Source organism: Lepisma saccharinum, chromosome 15 (genome assembly GCF_977018435.1).
Source record: "Lepisma saccharinum chromosome 15, izLepSacc3.1, whole genome shotgun sequence".
NCBI lineage: Eukaryota > Metazoa > Arthropoda > Insecta > Zygentoma > Lepismatidae > Lepisma > Lepisma saccharinum.
The window spans coordinates 46,005,263-46,032,318 of record NC_139243.1 but is presented as its reverse complement, the minus strand read 5'-3'; the positions used below and the strand labels follow the sequence as shown (position 1 = coordinate 46,032,318).

Here is a 27,056-nt window from a genome sequence, read left to right as displayed (position 1 = left end):
TGCAGGTTTGTTGTGACCATGCAAAGAGAGTTCAATATTACATATTTCCCTTGTATTTTTTGGGAACTTTTGTAAACATTTTGGCAACCTGACAGAACTAGAATCTACAGATGGATCAAATCAATGATTTGAACTCAAGATTTATGGCTCCGAAGTTCACTAAGCTGAAAAAATCATGGTAGATATGAACCTCTAAATACTGAGATACAGAATTCTTAGTGTATGTATATTCTGTGGAGTTTTATGCTTAACCTTTAGTGGAGATGAGCATCCTGCCTCTTCCAGACATGCACATTTCGAACTTGTCATCAAGTTAAAAAAAAAAAATCAAAAAAAATCGAAGCTCGAGAATAAATTGTTATACAGATGCTTTTTTTAAAGAATGACAGGGATTTTACGAGGTTCATTCGGAAAGTAACTTTCGTTTCACTCTAGCGTGCGAAAGAGTGGGGTTAACGGCGTGAACGACACACAGTCATTTAGCCTGGCTCAGTACGAGTCTGGCAGTGCAGGTGTGAGGATTGTTTGGCCAGTTTCCGCTCTCATACAGCTGTGCAAAATGGCCACTGCAATTGAAAATCCCGACTGCGAAGTGAGTGCAGTGACTCACTTTTTGTGGGCCAAAAAGATGACAGCAGCTGAAATTCATCGGGACATTTGTGCCGTATATCATGAGTGACAGTGCTGTTCGGCAATGGTGTTGTGCTTTCAAGGATGGACAAACAAACATCCACAACGAAGCAAGGAGTGGACACCCTTCAATTGTGACAAATGTGACGATAAAATTCGTGAAAATCTGCTGTTCATGATTAACGAACTGTACGACATCTTTCCACAAGTGTCTCTGAGCGATTATCACCTCTTTCCACAAATGAATGAGGTGGCTAGGGGCACAACACTTACCAGGAGCTCAAGGACAGTGTTACTGAATGGCTGAATGCACAGGCGGCAGATTTCTTTGACCTTGTTCGCCGATATGATAAGTGTCTCAAAAGAAACGGTGCTTATGTAGAAAAATAGTTTAGAGTTGCCTCTTTCAGTTGTATATAATAAAAAATCTCACAATGTCCTGGTGTTTCTTTTATACCCAAACAGAAGTTACTTTCCAAATGACCCTCGTATATAAATAGTATCCAGCATGATCCTGTGACCACCATAATAGAACAAAGTAAATTAAAAATGTCACACGTAGCAGTGGTTCATTCCTACAACTATGCAAAGTTGCATTGAAAAAGGCTGATACGTCTTGGGTAAAAAATAATAACAATGTATAAGAAGAGCAGTGTTGCCAGCGTATGAAAAAAAATATCTAGAAAATTGCTTCTAGCATTGGCTCTATGGATGCTGGATGAACCAAATTTGCAGGGAAGCACAATATGTGCTCTGGCTGTCCCCCAAATTATTATTGTTATTAAAAAAATGGAAGTTACACAACATTTTCAAAAGTTGTAATTTCCGGGAAGTTTGAAAATGGAACATTTCCCACTGGACCCCTCATTGTTGCATGTTGTGAACATGTTTTTTGTTTCCATTATTACACATAAAAGTACAATATATCAGTAAAAAGTGATGGTTGAAGAGTAAATAGCCCATTTATAAAATATATGCCATAATGTGTTGAGGAAGAAACTAATTTGAGTAGATCATACCCTCATATGTATATAAATGAACAAAAAGAAGAGAACTGAAATATCATGTGTAGTCTTGAAGAAATTACGCATTCTTTGCTGCCACGTGGAGGTGAAAAACATAGCTACTCCTTATCTGTAGTGCAATACATATGCCAGTAAATAGAGCTACTGTTTGTCTGCTAAATCACTGTCATGCTTTTTGCTTTGAAACAATTTATGCCAATGCTGAACCTTCCTCAGAAGATAGATTGATTGATTCATTATGCACAGTAAGGCTAATCGGGACTGGACCTACAGTTTAAAGTGGGATCCGAACCACTATGAGCCTCCACTGGGTATCGAACCCGAGATGCCTTGATTACAAGGCGAAAATGCTACAACTATGCCATCAGGGAAAATTAAAAGATTAGGTTGAGATGATGAAAATGGATAGGCATTCTCAAATGTGAAAGCAGTATTCAATGCTATCATTTCTCAAATCACAAAAGTTCATAAACACCAAAGGCACTTTCACTTCTTCCTGAAATAATTCAGATGCTCTTGAATACCTTGCAATTCAACTGCTCTGATGGCAACTCTGGAAATGAACCCTGAGCAAAAATGCAACACCACCCCTTCCTCTATGGACTGTGAGCAACAAGATAATCACACAGGTTAAACAGCAACAGAAAAAAATCAGGTGAAACTAGAACAACTCAGTTGGTAGAGCAATGGTTTGAGTCCTGGTCGAGCATGCACTTTTTCCTGGAATTTCTAGAGCTAATCAGTGTTACACGTTGGCAAAAAAATAAAAAAAAATAAAAAATAAAGTTATAGAGATAACAGAAAACTTCTCTCTTGCAGGTTCAACCTGAAAACAAAGCATTACAAATCAAATATTTATGCCTATGTTATGCATATTAACCCATTAACTGTGGCGGAGCTATATATATAGACACTCTAAAATTGGGTCTTTTTTGCAGAGCATCTATATATAGAAAGGTTTTTTTATTGCGGCAGGTCATTATTATAGACACCACTTTTCCGTGCTATTATTAGTCAATGTGGGCTATTGGCTATCAAACAATCTATTGTTGATGCTTTGTCAGTTCCTGAAAAATTTTTTTTTGCAATATGGAATTAGAGCCAGAATTTTACAGGCCTAGCCCATGCATAAAGAGGCTCTGAGGCTTATCCAACCTCCAATCAATGTATACTTGGGGGCAACCCTCAAGGGTAAAGGTGGCCGGAGCATGGTGCTGATCACATCACCTTCAAAATGGCCAGGATCAAGAATATGTAGTGGGGCCCTAGTCCACACATCCCCTAAATGTGTTTTCAAGGCATGGTGCTGCATGCAGGGGGAGCCTTACCTTTGACCTTACCTAATATGGAATGTTTATTTGCAGCAGAGTCTATATAAAGACTGTTTTCCTTAGCTTCATTTTGCAGCAATTCTTCTTATAGTTAGTTTTTGCATTATTTAAGATGACATGAATTTGCGGTTGCGTATGTATGGCCATACTTCCCTTCAACATCGCCCCAGGGAAGGGGTTAAGCAAAATGAAGAGAGTAAATGTTCATGTGAGAATAAATCATCATTCAGATTAGACAAGTGCACTTGCAGTTGTTAACTCACCCAGCGATTTAAGGTTTTCCTGTTCAGTGATTTTCACTTCTTCCAGAAGTTCTTCCTGGGTCAGTTTCTTGGCATCCTGCAATCCTGACTTTCTGACTCTCTTCTTCTGACCAAGTTCTGTTCTCTCTTTGAGCCTCTGGAGTGTTTCTGCAGACTTCGCTGCTGTTGACTTACGGATAGATTTCCTCTCTGTAAAGAAGGCAGTAAATGTTCATAATTCCTAATCATAGGCAACATAATACTCAGAGCTGGTCACTAGGTGTTAAATTTCAATCACAAGAAAAGGAAAATAAACAGACAATTTAAAATCGTGAAATAAGAAAAGACAGCACAGCATAAGTGTACTGTTGAAAAGATTCTCTCCTGCTATCGACCGGGTGAGTTGTGGAAAAGATTCCAAGCTTTCGAGAGCTAACGTCACTCTCATCTTCAGGGTAGAAGTGAAGATGAGAGTGACAATATCTCTCGAAAGTTGGAATCTTTTCCACAACTCAACTGGACACTAGTCTGAGAGAATATTTTCATCATTTGTTAAGCTTCAAGACTGACAGCATAAGTGTAGTTGCTAAATAGTCATCTGAAAGGACTCAAGAGTTGCTTGGACTAAGCCACACTTGTGACTGAACCAAGACTGTTATTGTGGACAACTAAGGGCTAGTCACTGTGGTGATTGGACATAATCATTAACTTATTATCTGCCTACCACAGCCTCAGTCATTATAAAAATTGTATGAGTAAGATAATTATGTCACTAAAGTGTAAATCGCCAAACCTGAGACCTTCTGTAAACAAATCGTCTCACCGATTCGATGTATCACTCCGCGTCAGCTGTTTCATGACCACCGACTATCGCATAGAACTCGCCATGTTGAAAGTGGCACTACTTCCTTCCTGTTCACATGATTATTTTTAGAAAATAACCAATGTTATAAAATATCATTATGTACACAAATATCTAAGCTCATTGAAAGTTACAATGCATATTCCTACAAAATGTTCACACTTATCTTGCCTAGCCATGTCATCCAAGTTATTTTACGAACTGCACAATCGTTATTAGGATGCTTGTCAAAGTTTCCAACCGCAATAAATTTACGAACTTCTTTGTCTTGTTTTGATTATCATCATCAATATATTTATTGAACTTACAGCATTGCATATGGCTGTTTATGCCCATTATATATTTTATTTACATAAGATACAATTTACATAAAATCTAAAAACAAATTTCAAATACACTCCTATAACAAACCTTAGAAATATAGGCTCCGGTACCCCTTTCTACACCCTCAATTTCAGGTGCATTTCAAATATTTTCGTGAAAATATTTAGTTCCTCATAACAAGCAGTGGTTGCAAATAGCGCGGAAGTTAATTTTTTAGATCTATGTGCTACGAAACTTAGGTTTTTTATGAAATTAAAATTCATTGCGTAACGTCAAAAAGGTTTTTCAGAATTTCTATGATGGCGAATGATGGATTCATGTCACAGGTGCACGTCTGATTTTCTTCTTTTTCTTCATTGGATTTCATTTATGCGACTTCAGAAATTGGAAATAATTATTTCTTTTTGGCAACTGCAGGCCGTAAAGGGTAGGTTGTTTTTTTCTAAATGACTTGTGGGATGGGATAATTTGCGACTTCTTATTTTTATGATGGGAATGGAGTAGAGGGTGGTATTCTGTGGAAAAGGACAACAAGGACTTTCAACGTAGGAGTTACTTCATTTTTGGACTTACAAATTGAACTTCGACCCACAGTTCAATACCTGGCCTTGGTAAAAAGAGGTAAGTTACCTTTTTACGTTTAATTTTAGCCTTCATTTTTCGTATCTTCATGTGTCAATGCGGAAAACAGTGAGAAATAGCGTTGGGGGCAGGTGACTCCGGCCAATTTCTAACATGCCTTTAAAAGGGACTCTATAGATAAAGGCGGGGGGCGGTAAAGCCCGGAATCGGTGGGAAATTTGGACTCAAAAATTTCAAACGACAAAATCTCAACTTTAAACGGCTGTACAGTCGTAAATATTTCTTTCTGTGCTCCAATTTTTTTATATTCACAATTAGGATCACATAAACTTCATAATGAAAGAAAAAAAATTGAAAATTCGAGGGTGTAGAATAGGGTACCCGACCCGAAATATACATTACCATGTTATATCATTTTGTCTTAAAAAATGCAAGTAAAATATATTCAATTCCCATGCAAGAAAGAAGCCAAATTTATGGGAAATAATTACTGGTGCAAAGAGATAACCATAAAGGTGAAGAAATAAGTACAAAAGAAAGAGCATTGGGTTTAAAGTGAGACATCATTTGCGGTAGCGTATTAAATACTACAAATTGGCTGTTGTCTTACCATACGTAATGAATCCTGTAAAAACCCTGGATTTTCGTGTGGATTATTTTACTTCTATGAGTTTGCAATGCTTTCTGCATACACGTGGTTTTGTTTACAGAAGGTCTCAGGGTTTGTGATTTGAACTTTAGTGCGTCAAATCTTAAATTGTTTCTAACTTCTGTTTATGTGTGAAATCTGGGATTCCGATAAATGACTCTATCAAATCGGGGAACCAGGTTGCGCATGCGTAGTTTCTGTCTCTTCAGCAACTTAATGGAGTACGTAAAATTAATTGTTTTGAGAAATAGTCCCTTTAGTTGTTTGTGTGTGGGGATAGCAAAAGAGGCATTCGGGGTTGCATGCTTGTTGGGGTCATTCAAGGTGAGATGCCCCATGTGTTGTAATTCAGCAAGTTTCTGCCAGAATGCGCTATTTGATATCTGTTGTTCTCAGGTGCATGCTTAACATTATGTGTGAAATCTCAGTTGATCATCTTTTATTTTTATGAAATGATTAAGGCAAAAGTAATTTCGGTCACTTTTCTGCCTTAAGAGTAAAACATCAACTGTTAATTTACAATAGTACACTCATGTCCATAAGTTAAGGAATTTGCAAGATCCACAAGAAAACATTGGGTCACTGCAATAATGGAAAAAATGCCCTGGCAACAATGAAACACGTGCATCAGTAATACAGATACAAGGTATACATTGATTGATTGACTTGGTGTTTAAAGTCCACTTTATGCACAGTAAGGCTAATCAGGACTGCACCTACAGTTTAATGTGTGACGTGAACTACTATGTGCTTCCACTGGGTATTGAGCCCAGGGATACATGGAATACAGTCACACTGGAAATTGACAGTGGACAGCACTTACGTGGTGTGGTCTCTCTCCACCGGTGGAATGCACTTCGTGGTGGATGGTGCCAGAACCAGTCAATACGGGGTGTGGTGACCCCGAACGGCAATACACGTTGCACAATGGCTCCCCATACTGTGGATCAGGCCATTCAGCATGTCCTGCAGTAATGCATCCCATTGCTGGACAAGCGCCCTTCGGAGGTATACAATGGTCATTGGTGATGGAGTAAGGGCTGAAATCCTTTGGCCTAGAGCATTTCATGCATGTTCAATTGGATTTAGGTCCTCCGTCAGACACGCTCTGTGTTGTCTGGCATTATCATCCATCAGATGGAACCCAGGTCAATATGCACCACGCAAAAGTCTCTCATATTGTGCAGGATGTCATCCCCATAGACCACACCCCATGGAAACACATGCAGCAGTTTACCTGCTCTTAACATGATGTCCCACACCTGCCCCAACGAGAACACTGCTACCACCATAACGGTCCCTTTCCACAATATTGGCAGAGTTGCACAGTGTCCTAGGGGCGCACCAGATGAACAGGCAATCAGGATCACTCTCTAGGCTAAACCGTGACTCATCCGTGAACAGAACACTACCCCACTGTTCCTGTGTTTAATCACAGTGGGCAATACACGATGTTCGACGAGCCACACGATATCTTTGTGTGAGGGGAATGCATCGAATGGGTTGACTTCCATACAGAGCAACCTCTCGAAGCCGACGATACACAGTCTGATGGGAGATGTGTGTCCCAGAGGCTACTAAAAGGTCTCTAGCCAGTGCAGGTGCTGTGCTGGTTGGGCATCTTCAAGCATTTAAAGCAAGATAACGATCCTGGCACTGCGTTGTAGCATGTGGTCGGCCATGCCCATACTGCCGTTGAATGTTTCCGTCCACCTGGAAGTGTCTCCACAGATGAGAAATAACGCTACTGGCGACATTCAACTCCTGACTAACCTCTTGCTAACTTTGGCCAGTTTCTAATCTGCTGATGATATGGCTATGCATAATATCACCCAAATGTGTTCCCTGTGCCACCCTGCTTCCCTACGAACCAAATACTGTGGGCCAAACGTACACAACATGCAGTCAGAAATCCTTTACTCAACACCTCTTCCCCCACAGACTGTTCCAACCACACTAATCGGTATCGTACACAGTGGGTGTGGTACTGACCTGTCTGACACGTATGTCATGTGCTTCAGTGTTGCCAGGACATGTTTTCGTGCATCCATTATCACAGTGACCCAATGTTTTTTAGTGGATCATACAAACCCTGATAACTTGTGGACATGAGTGTACTTATACAATAATTGCGAATTTAGTCTCATTTATTCTAAATGGTGCAAGAAACGTATAAAGAAATGGTTACCTACGATTTCACGACCATGTTGTCTTTTCAATGAGCACAACAGAGAGCGACATCTCTCCTTAGATAAAAAGATAAATGCCCGTTAATTTTGTAATGAGAGATGTTCCAAATTCATTTATTCCTAATATACTTTAAAGCCATAATATTTGTAATTTAAAAAAATTATTAAGTGAAGATATTTCATAAAAAGCTAGGAAATTACAAAGACCAAGAAATTGTCGATTAAGGAGAGCACAAGGGGAGCATTAATCTGAATGATGAAGAATACAGGTTATAACCATCAAATCTTGCTTATGTTAAACAGATATCATTAAGTAACTATATAACATCATAAATTAATTTTATCACAGTAAGCAATGGCAATTAAACTTCAGTAAAGTCCCGAGAGATATGCTGTCCTTCGCGGTTAACAACATATTTCACGTTCGAAGAGGCCACTCAACAGATGTAAACCACAAAAATTGAACTTTTGAACCACTGAACGAATTTGAATGAAATTTTAAACAGCCCTTTATCACATCATAATTGTCGAGATTCCCAAAGCACATCTTCATAGGAGGCGAATCAACCAAGAAAAAGAAGAATAAAGAATAAGGGTGACAGACAAAAGGTACGGACTGCCTAGAGTATTCGGGCAGGAGAACGGACGATACACAATGGTTCCTGCGACGGGATAGCCTCTTCAAAGGTGCCAATGAGAAAGGGTCAAGGAACTCTAACAGAACAGGCGATCATAGAAGGGTTGGAAGAGATGCTATCAGTAAGATTTAACACAGCCTGAACCAGGAGGCTAGAACAACGTTCAATTGGAATCCAACATTAATTTGCCTCAAACATCGCTCAGAAGCTCGCAAGTTGAACGCTCATTCACCCCACATTCCACCGGATGCAGAGCCGAGCAACAAGAATTTTCCACTTGGCTCTGCACAGTCAGCAAGGCAACGGCCCTCGCCAGCGGTGAGTGCACCTCCACTGTAAATTTCCATCTGCATCCAGGGATACCCCAGGTGTACAGCTGGAGGTGCAAAGTCCACCAAGTCATGACTCAAATCCAAAGTATAAAACCCCTGGAGACAGTAAATCGATCTGTTTTTTTACGTGGGGTTGGCAACACTGATGAAGTTGAGCATGCTCAGGAGCATGACCTAGTATTCTGTGCTTGCAACAGAGATAGAATCGTCAGAGTGGGGTTGCGTATGTGTAAGTAGCAGTAAGGTGAAATGACTGTTGTAATACAAAATCCCGCCAAATGTGAAGTGAGATCTGTCATACGATTTCTGAATGCCAAAGGACAGAATGAAGCTGACATCCATCAGGAATTGTGTGCCATTAATGGACCGACAGTGGTGAGTGAAGGGAAGGTCAGGCAATGGTGCAGAGTTTCGGGAAAGGCATTCAAATGTCCATGACGATGAGTGTAGCGGAAGGCCTAGTGTTCAGACGGACAATTTGATTACAAGGCGCTAGCACTGTGCCATCGGGGAGGCCCATATTGATGACATCTATGTTGGAAAGATGGCAACACAAGGACTGGACCTAATTGTGTCGATTACTGTGCATTTATGAAGTGATTTCTACACCCAAAATTGAAAAATCTTACTTACATAACAATGAATGGATTTGTTAATCTGAAAGAAGAGAAAGTGAAGTGGAGTAGATGAGATGGGAATTTAACAACTAAGAAGTTGCTAAGTGCACATGCAAGCTTTCTCGTGACTCTTTACATGGCAAAAAAAAAAATCAAGTGATATAAAAATACAACAAGTCCCTTTTTGAAAGAAAAATGTAAAAAAAAAAAAAACTGCCAATTTGGGGGTTTGAATGCACAACTTTCCAATTAGCAAGCTCTTCCCAGGCCCTTTGGCTATGTTCACCTCTTAATTTTGCTCAAGAATAATTTCCTAGCATCTCCTAAACTACAAGCAGCATGCTCTCTCACTGACTGATCTCACATATATATATTTCTTGTAGTGAAATCCTTTGTGTACAGGCCTCATACAAGCTTTTACAAATAATGTTGAATCTCAGTACTGAATTTCATGAGCACAAAAATATAGATTTCGTGTTCGTACAGGGGCTATCCATGAGTAAGCATAAGCAAATCAAATGGCACAATCGATTGTAGAACTTTAGAACAGCAATTTTCAGTTCAGACCCAATGCTACCCTTGGTAGGCAATTCAAGGGAATACTTGTGGATTTCATTTCTCTATTTGTGTGTCAGATAAAATGTATAACATAAAAATATGTAATGACGAGGAGAAGAAGGCATGTTCTGACATATTCTACAATAATTTGCGATGTGAAAAGTAGTTAATAGTTAACAAAATTAGTCTCTTAAATGTGCTGTGCTTTTTTAAGTTTATAAATTTGATACAAATTTTAATTTGAACAACTTATGTCCTTAAAATTGTGTTGATTATGTTCAAATAAAATAAATATCCAGCAGAATTCTTGAAATTGCATGGATACTCGATTATTATTAATATTACATATTCTTTGATACTATGTATTTAGCTACATATCCTTTTGATAATACATTTTTATGTACATATTACATAAAAACCCAGGGTCTAGTGATAAGCCACAAAACTTAGTTTGCAGCTATTTTTGATTTTCAAGTGTAAATCCTGACCATAAGTGTAAAACAGTCTTCATAAAGTGTTAAAAATATATGTTATTCTCAGCTTAGTGATTTCATCATTGGTAATGTATGGTGTAATGTTCTTTCATTCAATATGTTATTTGAAAATGTAACACACAGGAAATACTTGCCATTCTTTTGTTATAATATAGAGTGCTCCATTTACAATGAATAATATAAATATATTGCAAAATACATATCATATGAAAAAATGTTGAGTATGAAAAATATAATGTTGAAAGTGTGCTGTAATATGACACTATTGGTTATGTCATACTGTGGGTAATATCCATACCAACCTTAATTTTTCAAGCAGGAACCAAAAATTTTTTTGCAGAATCAATATTTTTTTAAAAAAAAAAATGCACTGAAAATAGCAGTTGTATCACTGTTCTACTTGCCTACCCTTGAAAGCTATGTCAGATCTCACATGAGTCGATCAGGAAGAGTGACCAGGTAGTCATTCTCTATTCCTGGGGGGTGTAAGGGGTACCTTCCACATAGGCACCCAAAAGTCACCCTCACTTCCACGTAGTGCACCCTGGACTAAAGACTAATGAGGCTCTGGCGACTGGCACTATGACCAGCATAATTTTGTGTGTGTTGTCCTGTTTTTGTCCTTGTGTGTGCTGAGTGCCCATTTACAGCCTCAGCTTTTAACAGAAGTCAGAAGATTTTAAGATTTTTAGTTATGCAACGTTAGAGTTGTTATTTGTAATGATAAGGGGCTGGCCCCTGTATAATGTGACGGGAGCAAAATAGCCTAAGTGCTGACGCTCCCAAAATTTTAAATTCAAATTCAAATTCAAATTCTATTCCTGGAATCTCTGGAGCAGGCGAATGAAAACAAGTCTCTGTGAAAGTAGCGAGTCGAGAGGGCTGGACTAATCAGGGTAGCCACTCTAGGACCATGATGAAATTCAAGTACAATTCCTGGTTTTCAAAGCGTACTTCCAGAAATCCAATTCAATTCAATTAAACTGTATACAAGGGCTGTTAAAAAAGAAACTGAACTTTTATAAAATTGAGAAAGTGATAATATTCACCAGCTATTTCGACCTGTCTCCTTGAAAGTACTTCCCTCCACTGTGCACACACCGCTCCCAACATTTCTTCCAGTCCTTTAATGCCTGCTGGAAATCCAGTTTTGGAATGCCCTGTAAACTCTGTAGCAAATTCCCCTTGATCTCTTCTATTGTCTGTAATATGTGACCTTTGAGGGTTGATTTCAACTTCGGGAAGAGGAAGATGTCTGCTGGTGTCAAATCAGATGAGTAGGCAGGTTATGGGACAATAAGTGTCTGGTGCTTTGTCAAAAACTCCCAGGTGACGAGTGAGGAATGAGCACATGCATTATCGTGATGAACCATCCAGGACTTGTTCTACCACATCTGGGGCCTATTGCACTGCACCTTGTAATCGTTGCATGACGGTAATGTAGAACGCTGCATTCACTGTGAAACCATGCAACACAACTCCGATTCTATTGCAGTCGAAGAACACGATTAACATAATTTTAACAAGGGATCTACTCATTTGTTGTCCTTGATGGAAGTTCAACCTGATCTTAAACGTCTGTACCAATCATAACACTGTGTTGATCTGAAACATTCCTCGCCATAGGCTTCATGTAATATGTTGTAGTCTCTTTGAAAGTTTTATTCAATTTCACACATACTCGCTGCTCTTCTCTTCCAGTTACTTCATAGAAGAGCAAAAATCGTGGCGGGCACTCAACAAACCTGCACTTAATGCGGTCTACTGCATTACTGCGGTTAGCAATAGCTTTGAAACTTCGCCAAGTTAATAACTAAGGACACCTCTAGGCACCACCACCGTTGGTTCTCTTCAACAAATTTATATACACACTTTACAAAAGGAGTTTGTTTTCTTTTTTGTACAGGCCTTGTATATACAGTTGAACCTCAGTTATACATATGACAAGGTGAAAAGAAAATGATACATATAACCTGAGAATTACTTACAAATCAGATTAGATACCATGATATATCATTATTAAAATACTGTAATTGCATATATTTTGAGGAACAATATAATATACGTAACAAAGGTTCTTTCTGTCAAAGTGGTAAATTAAGGAATCTAAAAGTTTGATTCTTAAATACATTACATTTGCCACTTTATTAGTGAACACTCTGATACTGAAATACTACAGTAGACACTATAGTTTTATAGATGTTATAAACAATTTTTAAAAATCGTCTAAAATAGCATTTATTTTACTAACGACTGTGCAAAGTGTGGTATAAGCTATGCCTAAATTCTGCAGCTATTTCAGTTGTAGTTTTATGTGGATTAGCATCCACTTCCCGTATAAATTTTACTTTGTGATCAACTGTTGTCCATGGCAGACCAGTAGCGAATTTAAACTGTCCCTTCTGTGACATTGTTGTAGCTTGGTTATGAACAAATCAACTGTAGTTTATGAAAATTAGTACGAATAACACCAAATTATGTATAAATACATTATGTACAAACAAGGTTTAATTAATATGTTCTTAAATTATACCCTGCTGGGACCTACAGTAATTTACGCATGAAACAGAATTGGGACCTACAGTAATTTACGCATGAAACAGAATTACGCAGAACTGAGTTACTTAGAAAGCAGTCTCAACTGTATTTCAAATATTTAATTTAATGTTGGCCTAATTCCCGGAGGTAAATCTGTGAAAAATTGCCTCCGGGCATTTATAAATATGTATCAATTCAATGCAATTTGGATTAATAAAAGTTTCAATTTTAAGCACGTCAATGGAGAAAAATAAATGCAGAATTCAAGCAGAATTCCCAGTCAATAATGCACACATAATTCCCGAAATTCAAGTGAGTACCCACCTGTAATGTATTCATATAGGGCAATATCAGTGGTATTTCTATCAAAGTATCAGTTGGAATTTATTTTCAGATCCTAGCTGATACTTTTCCAGCATTTTAATCGCTCTCAGTGTCCCCAAAAATGTGCAACACTTTCACGTTGTCTAATTATCCATTCATATTTAGTGATCGTGCAACTTACTCACGTTGAATAAGTTAGTATACAATAAAATGTATATACTTAAAGGTACTTACGATAGTGAGTATTGATTTTAACGAAAACTACGTTTCAGGATTCCACTGATCCCTTCTTCAGGTTACCAAACTAGGCCAATGTAACTACACCTTAGCCGCGTCAGATATGACAAGGACTTAGGAATTTATTGTAGATTGGATAGAAAAGAATGAATAGGAACACTTGGTCATCTGACCCCATGCACATGGAACTGCCATGTTCACAACAAGCTAAAACAGTGGTCTAAAAAGGCCATTTGAGCTCAAGGCTTAACACACAAACACGTTAAAAGAGTGATCTAAAAAGCCGTGTGAACACAAGGCTTGACACACAAACACTTTAAAAGATCAAATTTAGATGCACATGTTGGTGAGTTATGCAACGAACTGACGTGACCTCCCGTAGAATGCCGGAAGTCTTTCGGTTAATGTCCCCGACCCCTACCTTTCGTCTTCTGTATTTGGTGAACTATGTCATATCAAGTTCGAATTCTTTTAATGTGTTTGTGTGTTAAGCCTTGAGCTCAAATGGCCTTTTTAGACCAGTGTTTTAACTTGTTGTGAACATGGCAGTTCCATGTGCATGGGGTCAGATGACCAAGTGTTCCTATTCATTCTTTTCTACCCAACCTACCATAAATTCCTAAGTCCTTGTCATATCTGAAGCAGCTAAGGTGTAGTTACACTGGCCTAGATTGGTAACCTCACGAAGGGATCAGTAGAATCCTGAAACGTAGTTTTCGTAAAAATCAATACTCACTATCGTAAGTACCTTTAAGTATATACATTTTATTGTATACTAACTTTGTCTAATTATCCTGGAAGTTATGCAAAATTTGAAAATTTCATTGATTGCATGCCAATATTACATGGAAAAAAAAACATATTTTGCGATTAAATAAGAGGTATTTGTAATATTCTGATGGAATTACTGAATATTTCAAAACAAAACTGTGGTCAATTGAGGCTTATAATTGCAGTGGAATACTCACCAGTTCAGAGCATGAACAACAGTCTCACGCGAGGCTCTTCCCTCTGCGGCACTATTGCCATCTAAGCTCTTTTGGAGCCAGATCTGGCTCTTACGTGCACACTGGTGTGAACTGGGGCACCCATCCCCATGTACCACTATGATACCATCACTGGCTATGCCCTCAACACACACCAACTTTTGCCGTGAGTATACATTTTGCATGTCACGTGATTTTGTTATATTGGCTGCATCACCTCACCCCCTTCTTACCTCCCAGCTACTTTTTATAGTGCCTTGTCTGACGTAAAAATGACATAATACTGTTATCCGGGAATATTATATTATTTTATTGCATATAACCATTGGTGGATTATTGAGATGGGTGAAGCCTCCAGATCTAGACAGTGAAAACTAAGAATAAATTGTCATCACTTTAATGTTAATGGTAATAGCAGCGCCTCCCACCCTTTTGACACCTAAAATTACTATAGGAGGCACTTTATCCAGCATTCGTAAATCTTGCTCCTTGAAAGTCAGTTTTAACTCCATTCAAGGTGAAATTTACCTCTCTTATGCACATCAAGTTTGGCAACACTGCAAGAATGGCTGTAGAAGGCATGGAAAAATCTATTGTGCTTATGGGAGTACTATTTTACTTGTTCTCTTGGGAATATCAAACATCTGATGGCATGGAAAAAGATATCAATCAACAGGGGGAGGACAGATTGAAGATATAATTGACAGGCGGAAAAATCGAAACTTCCATTTGATTAACCATAACTTGCAGTTGATTCCCCATAAAAAATACATGGGATTCTGAAAATTCGTATTCATCATATTTTTCAAATATCATGTCTAGCTTAATAATCAACATGAAAAAATGCTTGCACTTGCAACATGGGGAGAAATTCAAACTCTCTCATACGCCGTTTTTTTAGTAACAAGGTCCATTTGGATGATATTGAAATAAATTCACAACTGGTGCAAAGCTGTAACCCTTCACTTTAATATTAATCAATATTTTGCACTACTTTTGTTACAATTTCAAGCATTCGTATTGGTGAGAATTGGTATCGATTCAGCTCTAGTTTTAACTATTTTAAGAATGTTTTAACCCTCCCACAATGCACTGTTCTTCCATCCTTGACATAGGACCCAGGTCGGTTCAGAAAATTCAGAACATACAACGTGAAACATGTGATATTATCTCATTTTTAATGTGTTGATGACACATGGAGTAAAATTTTCAAATTCTGTAGAGATTATTTCATTTTAAAATTGGTAAATGACTTAACAAAAATGTTTATAATTGAACAGATTACTCATTACAATCTTGGTTATATTAGTACTAACCACTAAGATCAGCTGGTAGAAAAAACTTCCTAGATTCTCTTGGCTTTCTAGGTTTTGGTCCCTTGGATGCTTCTACTTTATGAAGAACTACTTTTGGCTCCTGAAAAACACAAAATCACATTTTGGAGAAGAACACACTGCGTTTCAATGTAACAATAATTCCAGAACATGAGCTTGGAAAGATCTCAAGACTATACCGCGTTTGTTACAACCTGTCCCGGTTCCCGCGCTAGCTGATCGCTGGCTTTTCTCGGTGCTGGAGAAAGTCAAAGCCAGGCAGCCAATTAAAATACGCAACGTGGCAATAGCGTCTACGTAAGCACCTCTCTTCTGGCTTCCATTCGATCCTCGCTGTCCAGCAGACGATTTTTTCCTCGTTTCTCATTGGCACTGAAACTGTCGAGCGATCCCTAGCGGGACAGGTTCTAACAAACGAGGTATAAGGATGACCACAAAATCTGGATAATGCATATCTGGATTTCAAATCATCTGATATACATTTTGGATGCAACGGATAATCCAGATATCTAAATATCCAAATATCTGAATAAATCAGATATCATTATAATCCAAATCTCAGGATAATTATGATAACCAGATAATCCAAATATCTGGATAGTACAGTGAAATACGAAGATGACAAATAAAAGAAGATGTGGATTAGGGATGGTGAAAAAAAAAATCCGGGACACGGAAAATTTGAAATCTGGATTCAGAAAATTTACTATCTATCCGGATTTTGGAGATGATCTGGATTTCGGTGGGCACCCGTATTTCGGAAGGAATCCGGATTTCAGAGAGAATTCACATTTCAGATGAAATCATTATGTCAGAGACAAAACAGATTTAGGAGCGAAAAGGATTACAGAGGCAAAACAGGTTTTGAAAGGGTAATGGATTAGGGAGGGAAAACAGATTTCAGAGGCAATGCCGATGTTGATCCATATTTTCAATAATTGTCTCATGAATTTAACAATATACTCTAATCTTCCGCTCAAATGTCAGACTTTTTAACCACGTAGTACACCCTACAGCCTAGACTGCATTTAGCTCCAAAGAGAATATGGCATCTGGACTGAGAGCCAGTACAATGCTATGTGGAGCTTTTTTGTGTTTTTTTGACCTGCTCATGTGTGTTTGTGATTGTCCCTTTGTCTACTTCATCTTATCATAATTCATCCTCATCCTCGTGATTAGTCAAAAGTGGAATAAAAGTGAAGTTAAATAAAACAAGTGAATCAAATCAATTAATATAATCTGTCATTCAAATATATAAAGTATGGGCTATGATAAATTCTTTCTTAATTTAAAGGAATGAGATAAAATCCGCCAAAATCTAGATTGTCTCTGGAATCAGATTCTCCATTTTTACTACCCGGATTCCAGATTTTTAAAAAATCCAGATTTGGCCATCTCTAATGTGGATATCCCGTAAAACGGACAAACAATAAAACTGTCCTGATAATTCACACATTGGATATATGGACAATTCAGATGTCTGGGTAATCCATGTATCTGGATATCAGAATATCCGTTAACCAAATATTTAACATCCACATGGAATATTATCCTATAACCTGTGACATTCTACTCTGTCATTTTTTTGGAAACGCGCAGGAGGTCTGAGAGGTGATGATGTTGACGGTAGAACGCACAAGAGCTTTTGGTCCGAGGTTACGGGCCGCTTCTTGACTCTTATTGAACCTCAATGCCCGTTCTTTAACTTTCGGCAGAAAACAATCACATAACCTCAGGAGTAACAAATCCTGTAGAACACTGCACCAGAAGTTGCATTTCGAATATGCACTGTAGATCTAACAACGCCATTACACTACTTCCACCGACTGCACCATCACCAGTCATATTCTATGCAAAATTTTGATTGATTGATTGATTTGTTTTATTTTACTTTCGTAGTGAGGCGCGCATGTTGTTTTCTTATTTTGCGAATTTTGTTTTGTGCCTCTTGGCTAATTTGCGAAGATGGGGATGAAATGATGAAATTGATGAATGGACATTTTTTTACAAACAACCATGCCCGAGCAGGATTCGAACACAGGACCCCTGGCATCGCAGTGCGATGTGCTAACTACTCAGCCACGGGGTCCGGCATATTCTATGCATAGTGTATCTTGTAATAATGTTGCAGGTGAAATTACGGAACAATCCTGAAAAGAAACTGAGTTTCTTATATTTCTCAATGTAGATTTTTAACAATAATAAACATATAGCAATACAACAAGGTATCCACATAGTGGTTGACTTTTGATAAATATTTTAAATGACGCACAATGTTTGTACATTTAACAGCAAATAAAAATGTCAACATTAAACAAACAAGTTAATTTTAGTTACCCAACTCAAAACTAGATGCTAGATTTTAACTATATTATAGTTATCTCAAATTTTACATTTAATCAAAAAGGGGAGAGTGTGAGAGGCAGCAATTTTTTAAATAGAAATTTACCTTTTGTCTCGTTAATTTTGAGCAATGCTGACATCCATCAACACAAATCATGGATCCCCACGACAATTTATTTAGATTCGTCTAGTCCATTCAATAATGCAATTTAAGTTTCGATGGTGCGTTACATAAGTTACGACATGAAGATTTATACACGTCACTACATGCACATTGAAAATCTAATTTTCATTTAAGAACGTTCCAAGAAAATAACAAATGTTCGAACCTGTGGACTTTGATTACCATTCCAAGGACGTAATGAAAAGGTTACTTGTAGTTTTAAGTTAAACAAAGGATTAATCTCTTGGAAATAATTCCTTCGTGTGCAAGGAGACTATTTTCGCATTTATTCGAAGTCTGAGAGCATTCACTTCAACTGTGGCGAGTTCTTATTTGATGGTTTGTTGCAGTCAAATCCGATATGGTCAAAAACAATTCTGTTCACACTGCACAGCACGTACCTGTTGTTCAAGATCCAGAGGGGAGCCCGCGATCACCCTTAATTCTCCTTGTTGCGATTAACCAAAACTGACAGAGAATAAATAATTCAATAGCCACCATTTGCTTTACTGGCGGCTCTCCCCACTCCCTACCATAGCTGTAACACAAATTCAAGGCATTTATAAAATATACCTCAAACTCGAATGCAATTCATGGCAAACATATTGCCCAGTGTCATGGTGTTTTTTTTAGGCATTGATACTTTAGAATAACATTACGGATGAGTATTTCACTAGTTCTTGTTTTAAGTCCAGTTTTATGCACAGACAGACTGAGACAAAAAGCGAAGTAAAATAAAGCAAATCAATCAACACAACAAATTCATCCATCTCACAATAAACCAACAGCAGAAATTATATAAATTTTCTCTCAAATGTGCACGCTCCCTTTCCTCAAAACAATTGTTCATTCATTTAAAACAAAATCAATTAAGACAAGTCTTATTCCTCTGTCTGGTAATTTACAATACAATACATTACAGAAAAGAATCATAGGTTTTTGACCCCAATTTTTTGAAGGCTGAAATCAATACTGATTTAATAGGGCACAAATAATTTGACGACATGCCAGTGCATTCACTTTTACAACTTCTGTGCCTCCCTGATGGTGTAGTGGTAACATCGTGTCCTTGTGATCAAGTGGTCCCAGGTTCGATACCTGGTGGAGGCATTTGGCACAGTGGTTCGGATCCCACTTTAAACTGTAGTTAAACTGTTTCCAGTCCTGATTAGCCATTCTGTGCATAAAGTGGACTTAAATCACAAATCAATCAATCAATTTTACAACTTTTTCTCATTTAGATTGTTCAGTGCCCAGGGCCGACTCCCACCACCCCTAGCTATGGTTATGAACGTGATAAGACTAAGAAAAGTAGGAAATGCGAGCGAAGCGAAAGTATTTTTATTCACATAAAATGTGAAGTTGTGGGCAGTAATTACCCCCTGCGGGTTCACTTGCTCCCCCCCCCCCCATAACTCATTTCCATCCAAGGTTGGAGAGGCAACGCTACATAATCAGACTCAAAATACATCTACAAACACAAGTCACAGATGTTACGAGATGCACTAATCTACAAAAAATTGTTAATTGTCAAACTCAAATTTACCTAATCAACCTTGCGATATCTTGCAATAATCTTTCATGTCATGTTCTCTAAATGAGAGTAACAAAGAAAAGAGATTGAGAGAATTGTTTTATTTTTCATACAGTCTTTGTTGCCTTCCTAGATAACAATGAAAGCTCAACTTTGAAAAACTTGCCTCAGTGCATTTATAATTACATGTTAATTTGAAGAGGATTTGGATTAATAAAAGTTGTAACTTTTCACGTCTACAAAGAAAAATTCAAGTAGAATTTACACATAATTCCTGGAGCCAATAATTCATGCATAATTCCAAGAATTCCCGGTGAGTAACAACTCTGTTCTAGGATAAACAATAAAACCTGTCAATCATTATGTAACTTTCTCCAACTAACTGGTCTACAAAACAAAAATAATATTAGGAATAATTATGGAAAAATGCTTGACCTAGTACTAACAAATCTGAACCACATAAAATTGTCCAGAGAAGAACCTCTGTCCGTTCCTGAGGATAAGCATCACCCTACTTTATATTTGAAAGTAAGTCATGTACGTTGTAAAACAAGAAATCCGGAACCAAACGAGAAACGCTACAATTTTAGGAAAGCTGATTTTAACAGTATGTATAAAAAAATTACTTCCATAGATTGGGAAGAATTAAAATTGTGCTCAGACGTTAATATTGCCGTTGAAAAATTTTATCAGATCGTCACCTCCGTGTTTGATGATTGCATTCCTCTTTCAACCCCCTCCTCCCGCCACTACCCTTGTTGGTTCACGCGACAGATTATAAGGGATCTGGCATCCAAAGCAAAACATCATCGTAAAATGAAGCATAACGTAGGGAATACTCAAATGCATGCAGCAAAATTCAAAAATATACGAACCAGACTAAAAAAGAATTTTCAGGATGCGTACTCAAACTACTTGAAAAGCATTGAAGCTAGTGTTAAAACAGGGGACATGAAGCAATTCTGGTCCTTCATAAGAAATAAAAAACGACCATCATACGCACAACTTATCTGTAATGAAAATCAAGAACTCGACAGCAACAACTCAATTGCGGAAGCGTTTGCGAAACACTTTCACTCTGTTTACGTACAGGAACCATCTTATTACGAACCACCAACCCCTCTGTCTGAAACCGACGCCCTTCTATCTTCTCTAAATTTACAGGATATATCAATCGCTGAAGTAGAAGCAGCAATAAAGAACCTTAAACCTAAAAAAACGGCAGGGCCTGATCTCATCCCCCCTACGTAATCAAGGGGTGTGGTGAAAGTCTAAAATATCCGCTACATATACTCTTCAACCTTGTAATACAAACATCGAGATTTCCAGATAAATGGAAATTATCCCAAATTTGTCCCATACCAAAAACATCAGATAAATCTCAAATTTCAAACTACAGACCAATTGCGATACTCTCTGCGCCAGCTAAACTATTAGAACAGATTCTTTATAAACACTTTTTTGCTCACGTAAAACCAATTCTCTCCTCACACCAGCACGGATTCGTACCAAAGAGATCTGTCGTGACGAACCTCGTAGAAATTTCAAACTTCATTTCCACTGAACTTGACAACAGAGGTCAGGTAGACGTTATATACACAGATTTCTGCAAAGCGTTCGACACTGTAAACCATGATATTCTCTTGAAGAAATTAGCATTTTGTAACTTCTCCTCTTCCCTCGTAGATTTAATGTGTTCTTATCTCAAAAACAGAAAACAATACGTAAATTATCAAGGTTGCTGCTCCGATGAATTTGTAGCTGGCTCAGGCGTACCTCAAGGTTCTAATCTTGGTCCCTTGTTGTATTTAATATTAATTAATGACCTACCAAAACAACTTAGAAATTCCGAGAAACTCTTATTCGCTGATGATTTAAAATTCTATAGGAGCATCCACAATGAAGAAGATTCCATTAAATTACAAGAGGATATCGAAAATCTCAACGCATGGTGTAAAGCAAATAAAGTTAATCTAAACCATAAGAAATGCAGGGCCGTAACATTTACCCGATTGAAATCCCCAATACACTATAACTACGAAATAGCACACACACAAATAGACAGGGCAAACTCAATAACAGATCTTGGTGTAGTGTTCGATGATAAATTATAGTTTCAGTTACATATCACAAAGACTGTTAATGACGCGCATAGAAAACTGGGGTTCATTATGAGAACTGCAAAAGAATTCAATGAAAATAAAGCGTTGTTATCATTATTTAACCTATATGTTAGGCCCAAATTAGAATACGCATCTATAGTGTGGAGTCCACAAACCAGTAAACAAATAGATCTTATTGAAAAAGTTCAAAATAAATTCACTCGCTATATAGTTTTAGGATAGATGGTGCATATCCAAAGATGACACCGTATAACGAATTACTAATTAAATTACACATTACCTCCCTTGCAAACAGAAGAACCATACATCAGCTCCTTTTTCTTTTCAAACTTCTTAACGACAAATTAGATTCTTCCTCTCTGCTTTCAAAAATAGCTTTCTATGTCCCCCATCCAAAGTTGCGATCAAGAAAACAACTCTTTGCAATTTCCCGCACCCGTACAAAATCCGCAGAAATGGCTCCCCTGCGAAGAATGTGTAGCTTGTATAATGAATGGTTAGAGAGGGGCATACACTTGGACATATTTGCTAAATTTTCTGAGTATAAACGCTATTTAATGGACAACATTCTTGCTTAATTTTTTATTATTATTATTACTATTATTTTTTTACCTTCTTTACGTGTATATATATATATACCCATACATATATGAATGTAATTGTGTAAAGTTTGATTAATTTCTTATCCACGGTAATGTTTAAGGACGATATATATAACCTCTGTATGTATTTTTTTTTATATCTGAAATATGTATAAATATTATTTTGATGTGTATAAATCCTATGTAAGACATTTACTGTGCACTGTAAAAGGGCAGATGGCTGTTGTGCGCAGGATAATAAATAAATAAAAATAAATAAATAAATAATTACACTATGCAACATTTTTTTGGACCTCACGAAAGACGAAAATGCAGTAAAAAGTATCAGCTTGCGTTCGTAAACAAAATCCAACCAATATTTTCTGACACCAATACCACTACATAGGCTCAGCCAGTGGCAGCGAGGGGGGCAGTTGCCCCTACTTTTTGCCACTTTTGCCCCACACTATACTAAACCTTATCTACAAAAGGACATATACTGTCTTTGCCTGCCCAGTTTTCACACCTTGCCTCCCTGGTTTTGGAACCCAATCGCTCAGCCCTAATTAATATACAAATGCCTACTTTGAAATAAAAAAAAAAGGATTTATCAAGTGTCACTCGACTACCGTATAACACCATGTGAGGAAACAAAGGTGCTCACCTTGTATGCCTTGGTAACAAGTCTCCTATTCTTCTTAGGCCCATCTTCCTCTTGGTCAGACACAGGCTCATCGTTTTCCTCAATGCTGAAGTCTGAGTCCACTTCATCTTCCACCTCCTCCTCTGACCTTCAAGCAAAAATCCAATGTACATTTCCACTATGAAACGAAACATGCTTAAAACACAAACATCTTTCGCATCATACTGCAAAAATGCACCATATCAAATATCTCTGTGATAGTTTTTGGTTCCTGAGAAATACGAAATCAAACATTATTGAAATTCACTACTTTATGTCATTGAAGTGCAGAGCTTGCAATAAGGTAATGAAATTTGGAGTCAGTTGACTCCCATAGTGTAATATTTGTGTGTCAGAATTCTTGTGGCACAGCTATCAAACAAATGCATTAAAAATTTTAATAGATAACATACTGTTGTTTTGTTGCTTTCAAAGCAATTTCTTTCATTTTTCATATCTGTGCAGGTATTTATTTCATTTGTTATCGAAGCTGTCCTTACTTACTACAGGCAATCAACATTCGATATGCATATTTTTGTCGCTCCACCAAATATACTCAAAGCAGCACTCTTATTAAACAGATTTTTCTTTGATTATCTATATTTGTAACGAATACCATGTTATCAAAGCTGTAATCCTCATGCACTGAGCAATCAGTCCTCTAATATTTATATTATTGTTTGCTTTGACAATTGACAAAAACAACAAGCCGACATTGAGTACACCCTCCTCCCGAGGGTAACTCTGCTGAACGGACCACAATAATCCGTGCTAAGGCATGTGTAGTACACACTATTCAGCACAAGGGGAAAAATCAGATGTCATACGGCATTCAGGTGTTGTTTTTGTGGATCAAAGTCCAAAATTTTTGGTGTAAATTATGCACATTATGAGTAATGAACCTTGCTGAAGTGGAAACATTCACTGACATCATGACCATTAATATACGTAGGCTGCTTCAAACCTTCAGCTGGCAAACTGATTAATTTATAGGAATTCTCTTTGATTTGAGAAAATTACATGAATTCAAGTTACCGTAATGCACTGCATAATTGTCGTACCCTATATTTACAATTCAAAAATTGGTTTCTAACTAGAGACCGGATTTTAAAAGGAAGTTCTTTTTTATTTTTCAACATGGATCATGAAATAGATAACAAAACAGAATTGATAATTATCATCCACCAACAAGATTACATGTTTTTCTTGTATTACGCATTGCTTGCATTGTAGAATTATTTTCCTGTAGTTTACGGTTATTACAAGCATAAGAAAACAGTTTTTTGTTGTGAATATATTTTTAATATTTTTTTTTCTGAGAGCACAAAGACTATGTTCTAATAATAAGAATATCAAAAATGAAGAAGAAAGGCTTTCTAATATACTAAAAGAAAATGGCTTTCACACTAACAGAATAAACCAAATCAAAAAACAAGTCTCAAGAAAACTAAAGGAAAAGAGAAATACAGACAAAGATGAAAAATCTGTTGAAAAGAAATTTGTGTGCATTCCATTCCACAAGGGATTCTCACATAAAATTGCCAAAATTTTTAGAAGATTTAATTTCAAAATTGTTTTTAGATCACCAAGAAGTTTCGAATGTAATGAATTCAAAATGAGAAACTCTTTACCAGATGTGGAAACCACAGGAATATATAATATAAGTTGTTCATGTTCAAAGGATTATGTAGGACAAACAGCAAGGAAAATGGCAATAAGATGGCACGAACACGATTTGGACATTATAAATCTAAACACAAGAACAGGTTTGTCAGCTCACATCATCGAAGAGAAGCATTTGATTAAAAAGAGAAGGGTTTTAAAAAGATTGACGGGAAACATAGAGTTGAATGTCTGGGAAGCTTCGTTCATTGCAGAAGAACACTGGAATAAATTAAATAATGAAAATGATAACATAGATCCAGTACGGAGTTTTCTTTTCCACAAATGGAGTAAGCCACCATCTTTGAAATTTAATGTAACAAAAAACATCAAGAGACTTATGAAAAGACTGACGACTTTGAATTACCTGATGATAATTGGGATTCATAATTTTAAATAAAAAATAATGTGATCAAAATTTTTTTATCTGAAATAAAAGTGAAACAGACTGGTTCTTGATATCAAATATTTTGCACAACTGTATTTTCCTTGAACAAAACATTCAACAATTGTCTATTTGGAGCAGTTTAGAGGAAAGAAAGAATTGATTGATTGATTTAGTTTATTTTACTTCCCGGGATGAGTGATGAAATGGATGAATGGACATTCACAAACAACCAAGCCTGAGCGGGATTCGAACCCGGGACCTTTGGCATCACAGCACAATATGCTAACCACTCGGCCACAGGGTCCGACAGGAAAGAAAGAACAAGCACCTTCCACCTTACCGTAAAATATGGTATTATTATGAAAACAAGAATATTATGCTATTACTTATGGAAAAATGTTCTGTGGTAAACACATTAGGTCCAATATCGAACAGCTGACTAGCGTCGTCTATTAGATAGATTCTAGATGAAAATACCAGACATTTCATCCAGGTGAGGTGGCCGAGGGAAGAACTGCTTTCCCTCCTTCCATAAGAGAATGTACCAAATTAGCGAGGAGTTCTTAAAAATCCTACATACATCTCCTCAGTGACTTTTAAAATTAGTACCCAGTGTGTGTTATAACCAGGAACATTTCATTGTCCCCCCTTCTTGTCATTTCACAATATTGTAAGTCCGACAATTTCTGTACTTAAATAAAAAGCATAATTCTGTTGTTTTAATGTTAAATTGTAAGTCAAATTTCAATATCTGTAGCCGGCCCCCATGGCAGAGTGGTTAGGCCATCATGCTACAACGTCAGGGGTCCCAGGTTTGAATCCCAGCCTGGGCATGGATGTTTGTCAGTGTCCATTCATCAATGTCATCATATCATCACTTATCCCCATCTTCGCAAATTAGCCAAAAGTGGCACAAAAAGCGAAGTAAAATAAAGCAATTCAATCAATCAATCAATATCTACACTAGGTCATAGTAGTGTTCCAATCCTTGTATTCTCTGTGGAATCCATATTTTCAGTTTTCACCTGGATTGGATATAAAAAATAAATTTTATGATTTTAAATCTTAAGGAATATTCCACAACTTTTATTTGGAACATGTTTCCAAATCTTGGCAATGAAAACATTTACTCCACCTAGAATTGAAAATGTCCCGATAGAAATTTGCTATTTTCCAAATTCAAAAGTAAATTGCTTATGTATTATGTAACTGTTCTACTGAGCTAAGTACAATACTTGCAATACATAGGCAAGGCAACAGCATTTCTTAAGTTTCAAAATCATTAAAAAACGATGAAAAAAATAAAACAAAAAGACAACACAAAACTGATTAACAAAGACGGAAAGTATCAGTAAATCTAAAACAATACCCCTATTATGTTGAAGATGACTTGATATTGTATTTTAATTATATAAAACTGCTAATATTACTTTTACTGCACATATACCTTTACGAAAAAAAAAGTGTATACTACTTACTGATAATCATCGTCATTCTCAACTTCATTGAATCCTCCATATGTTGTTTTGTAGAAGTCATCCTCCTCTGCTTCATCCAACAACCGAGCCATCTGGCTGCCAGCATTTTCTCGCCTGTCTCTTGTCTTTGCTAAAGCCATTTTGTTTTGGTTTCTTCTGTATTTTATGTTGATTTAGGTCAAATATACCCTGCACAAATAATAATATATG

The 27,056-nt window shown here is 37.1% G+C and overlaps 1 protein-coding gene across 1 annotated transcript in view; it reads right to left on the bottom strand.

Moving 5' to 3' along the window:
- YL-1 (Vacuolar protein sorting-associated protein YL-1) overlaps window positions 1-27,056 on the bottom strand; it is a 40,172-nt gene that overhangs the window by 6,727 nt on the left and 6,389 nt on the right. Inside the window, exons 2-5 of the mRNA XM_083136442.1 lie at window positions 26,847-27,035; window positions 23,301-23,427; window positions 15,875-15,974; window positions 3,250-3,438 (exon numbers count right to left, since the gene is read on the bottom strand). Of these exons, the coding sequence (XP_082992568.1) occupies window positions 3,250-3,438; window positions 15,875-15,974; window positions 23,301-23,427; window positions 26,847-26,986 (556 nt within the window). The 5' untranslated portion in view covers window positions 26,987-27,035. The remainder of the gene's footprint in view (window positions 1-3,249; window positions 3,439-15,874; window positions 15,975-23,300; window positions 23,428-26,846; window positions 27,036-27,056) is intronic.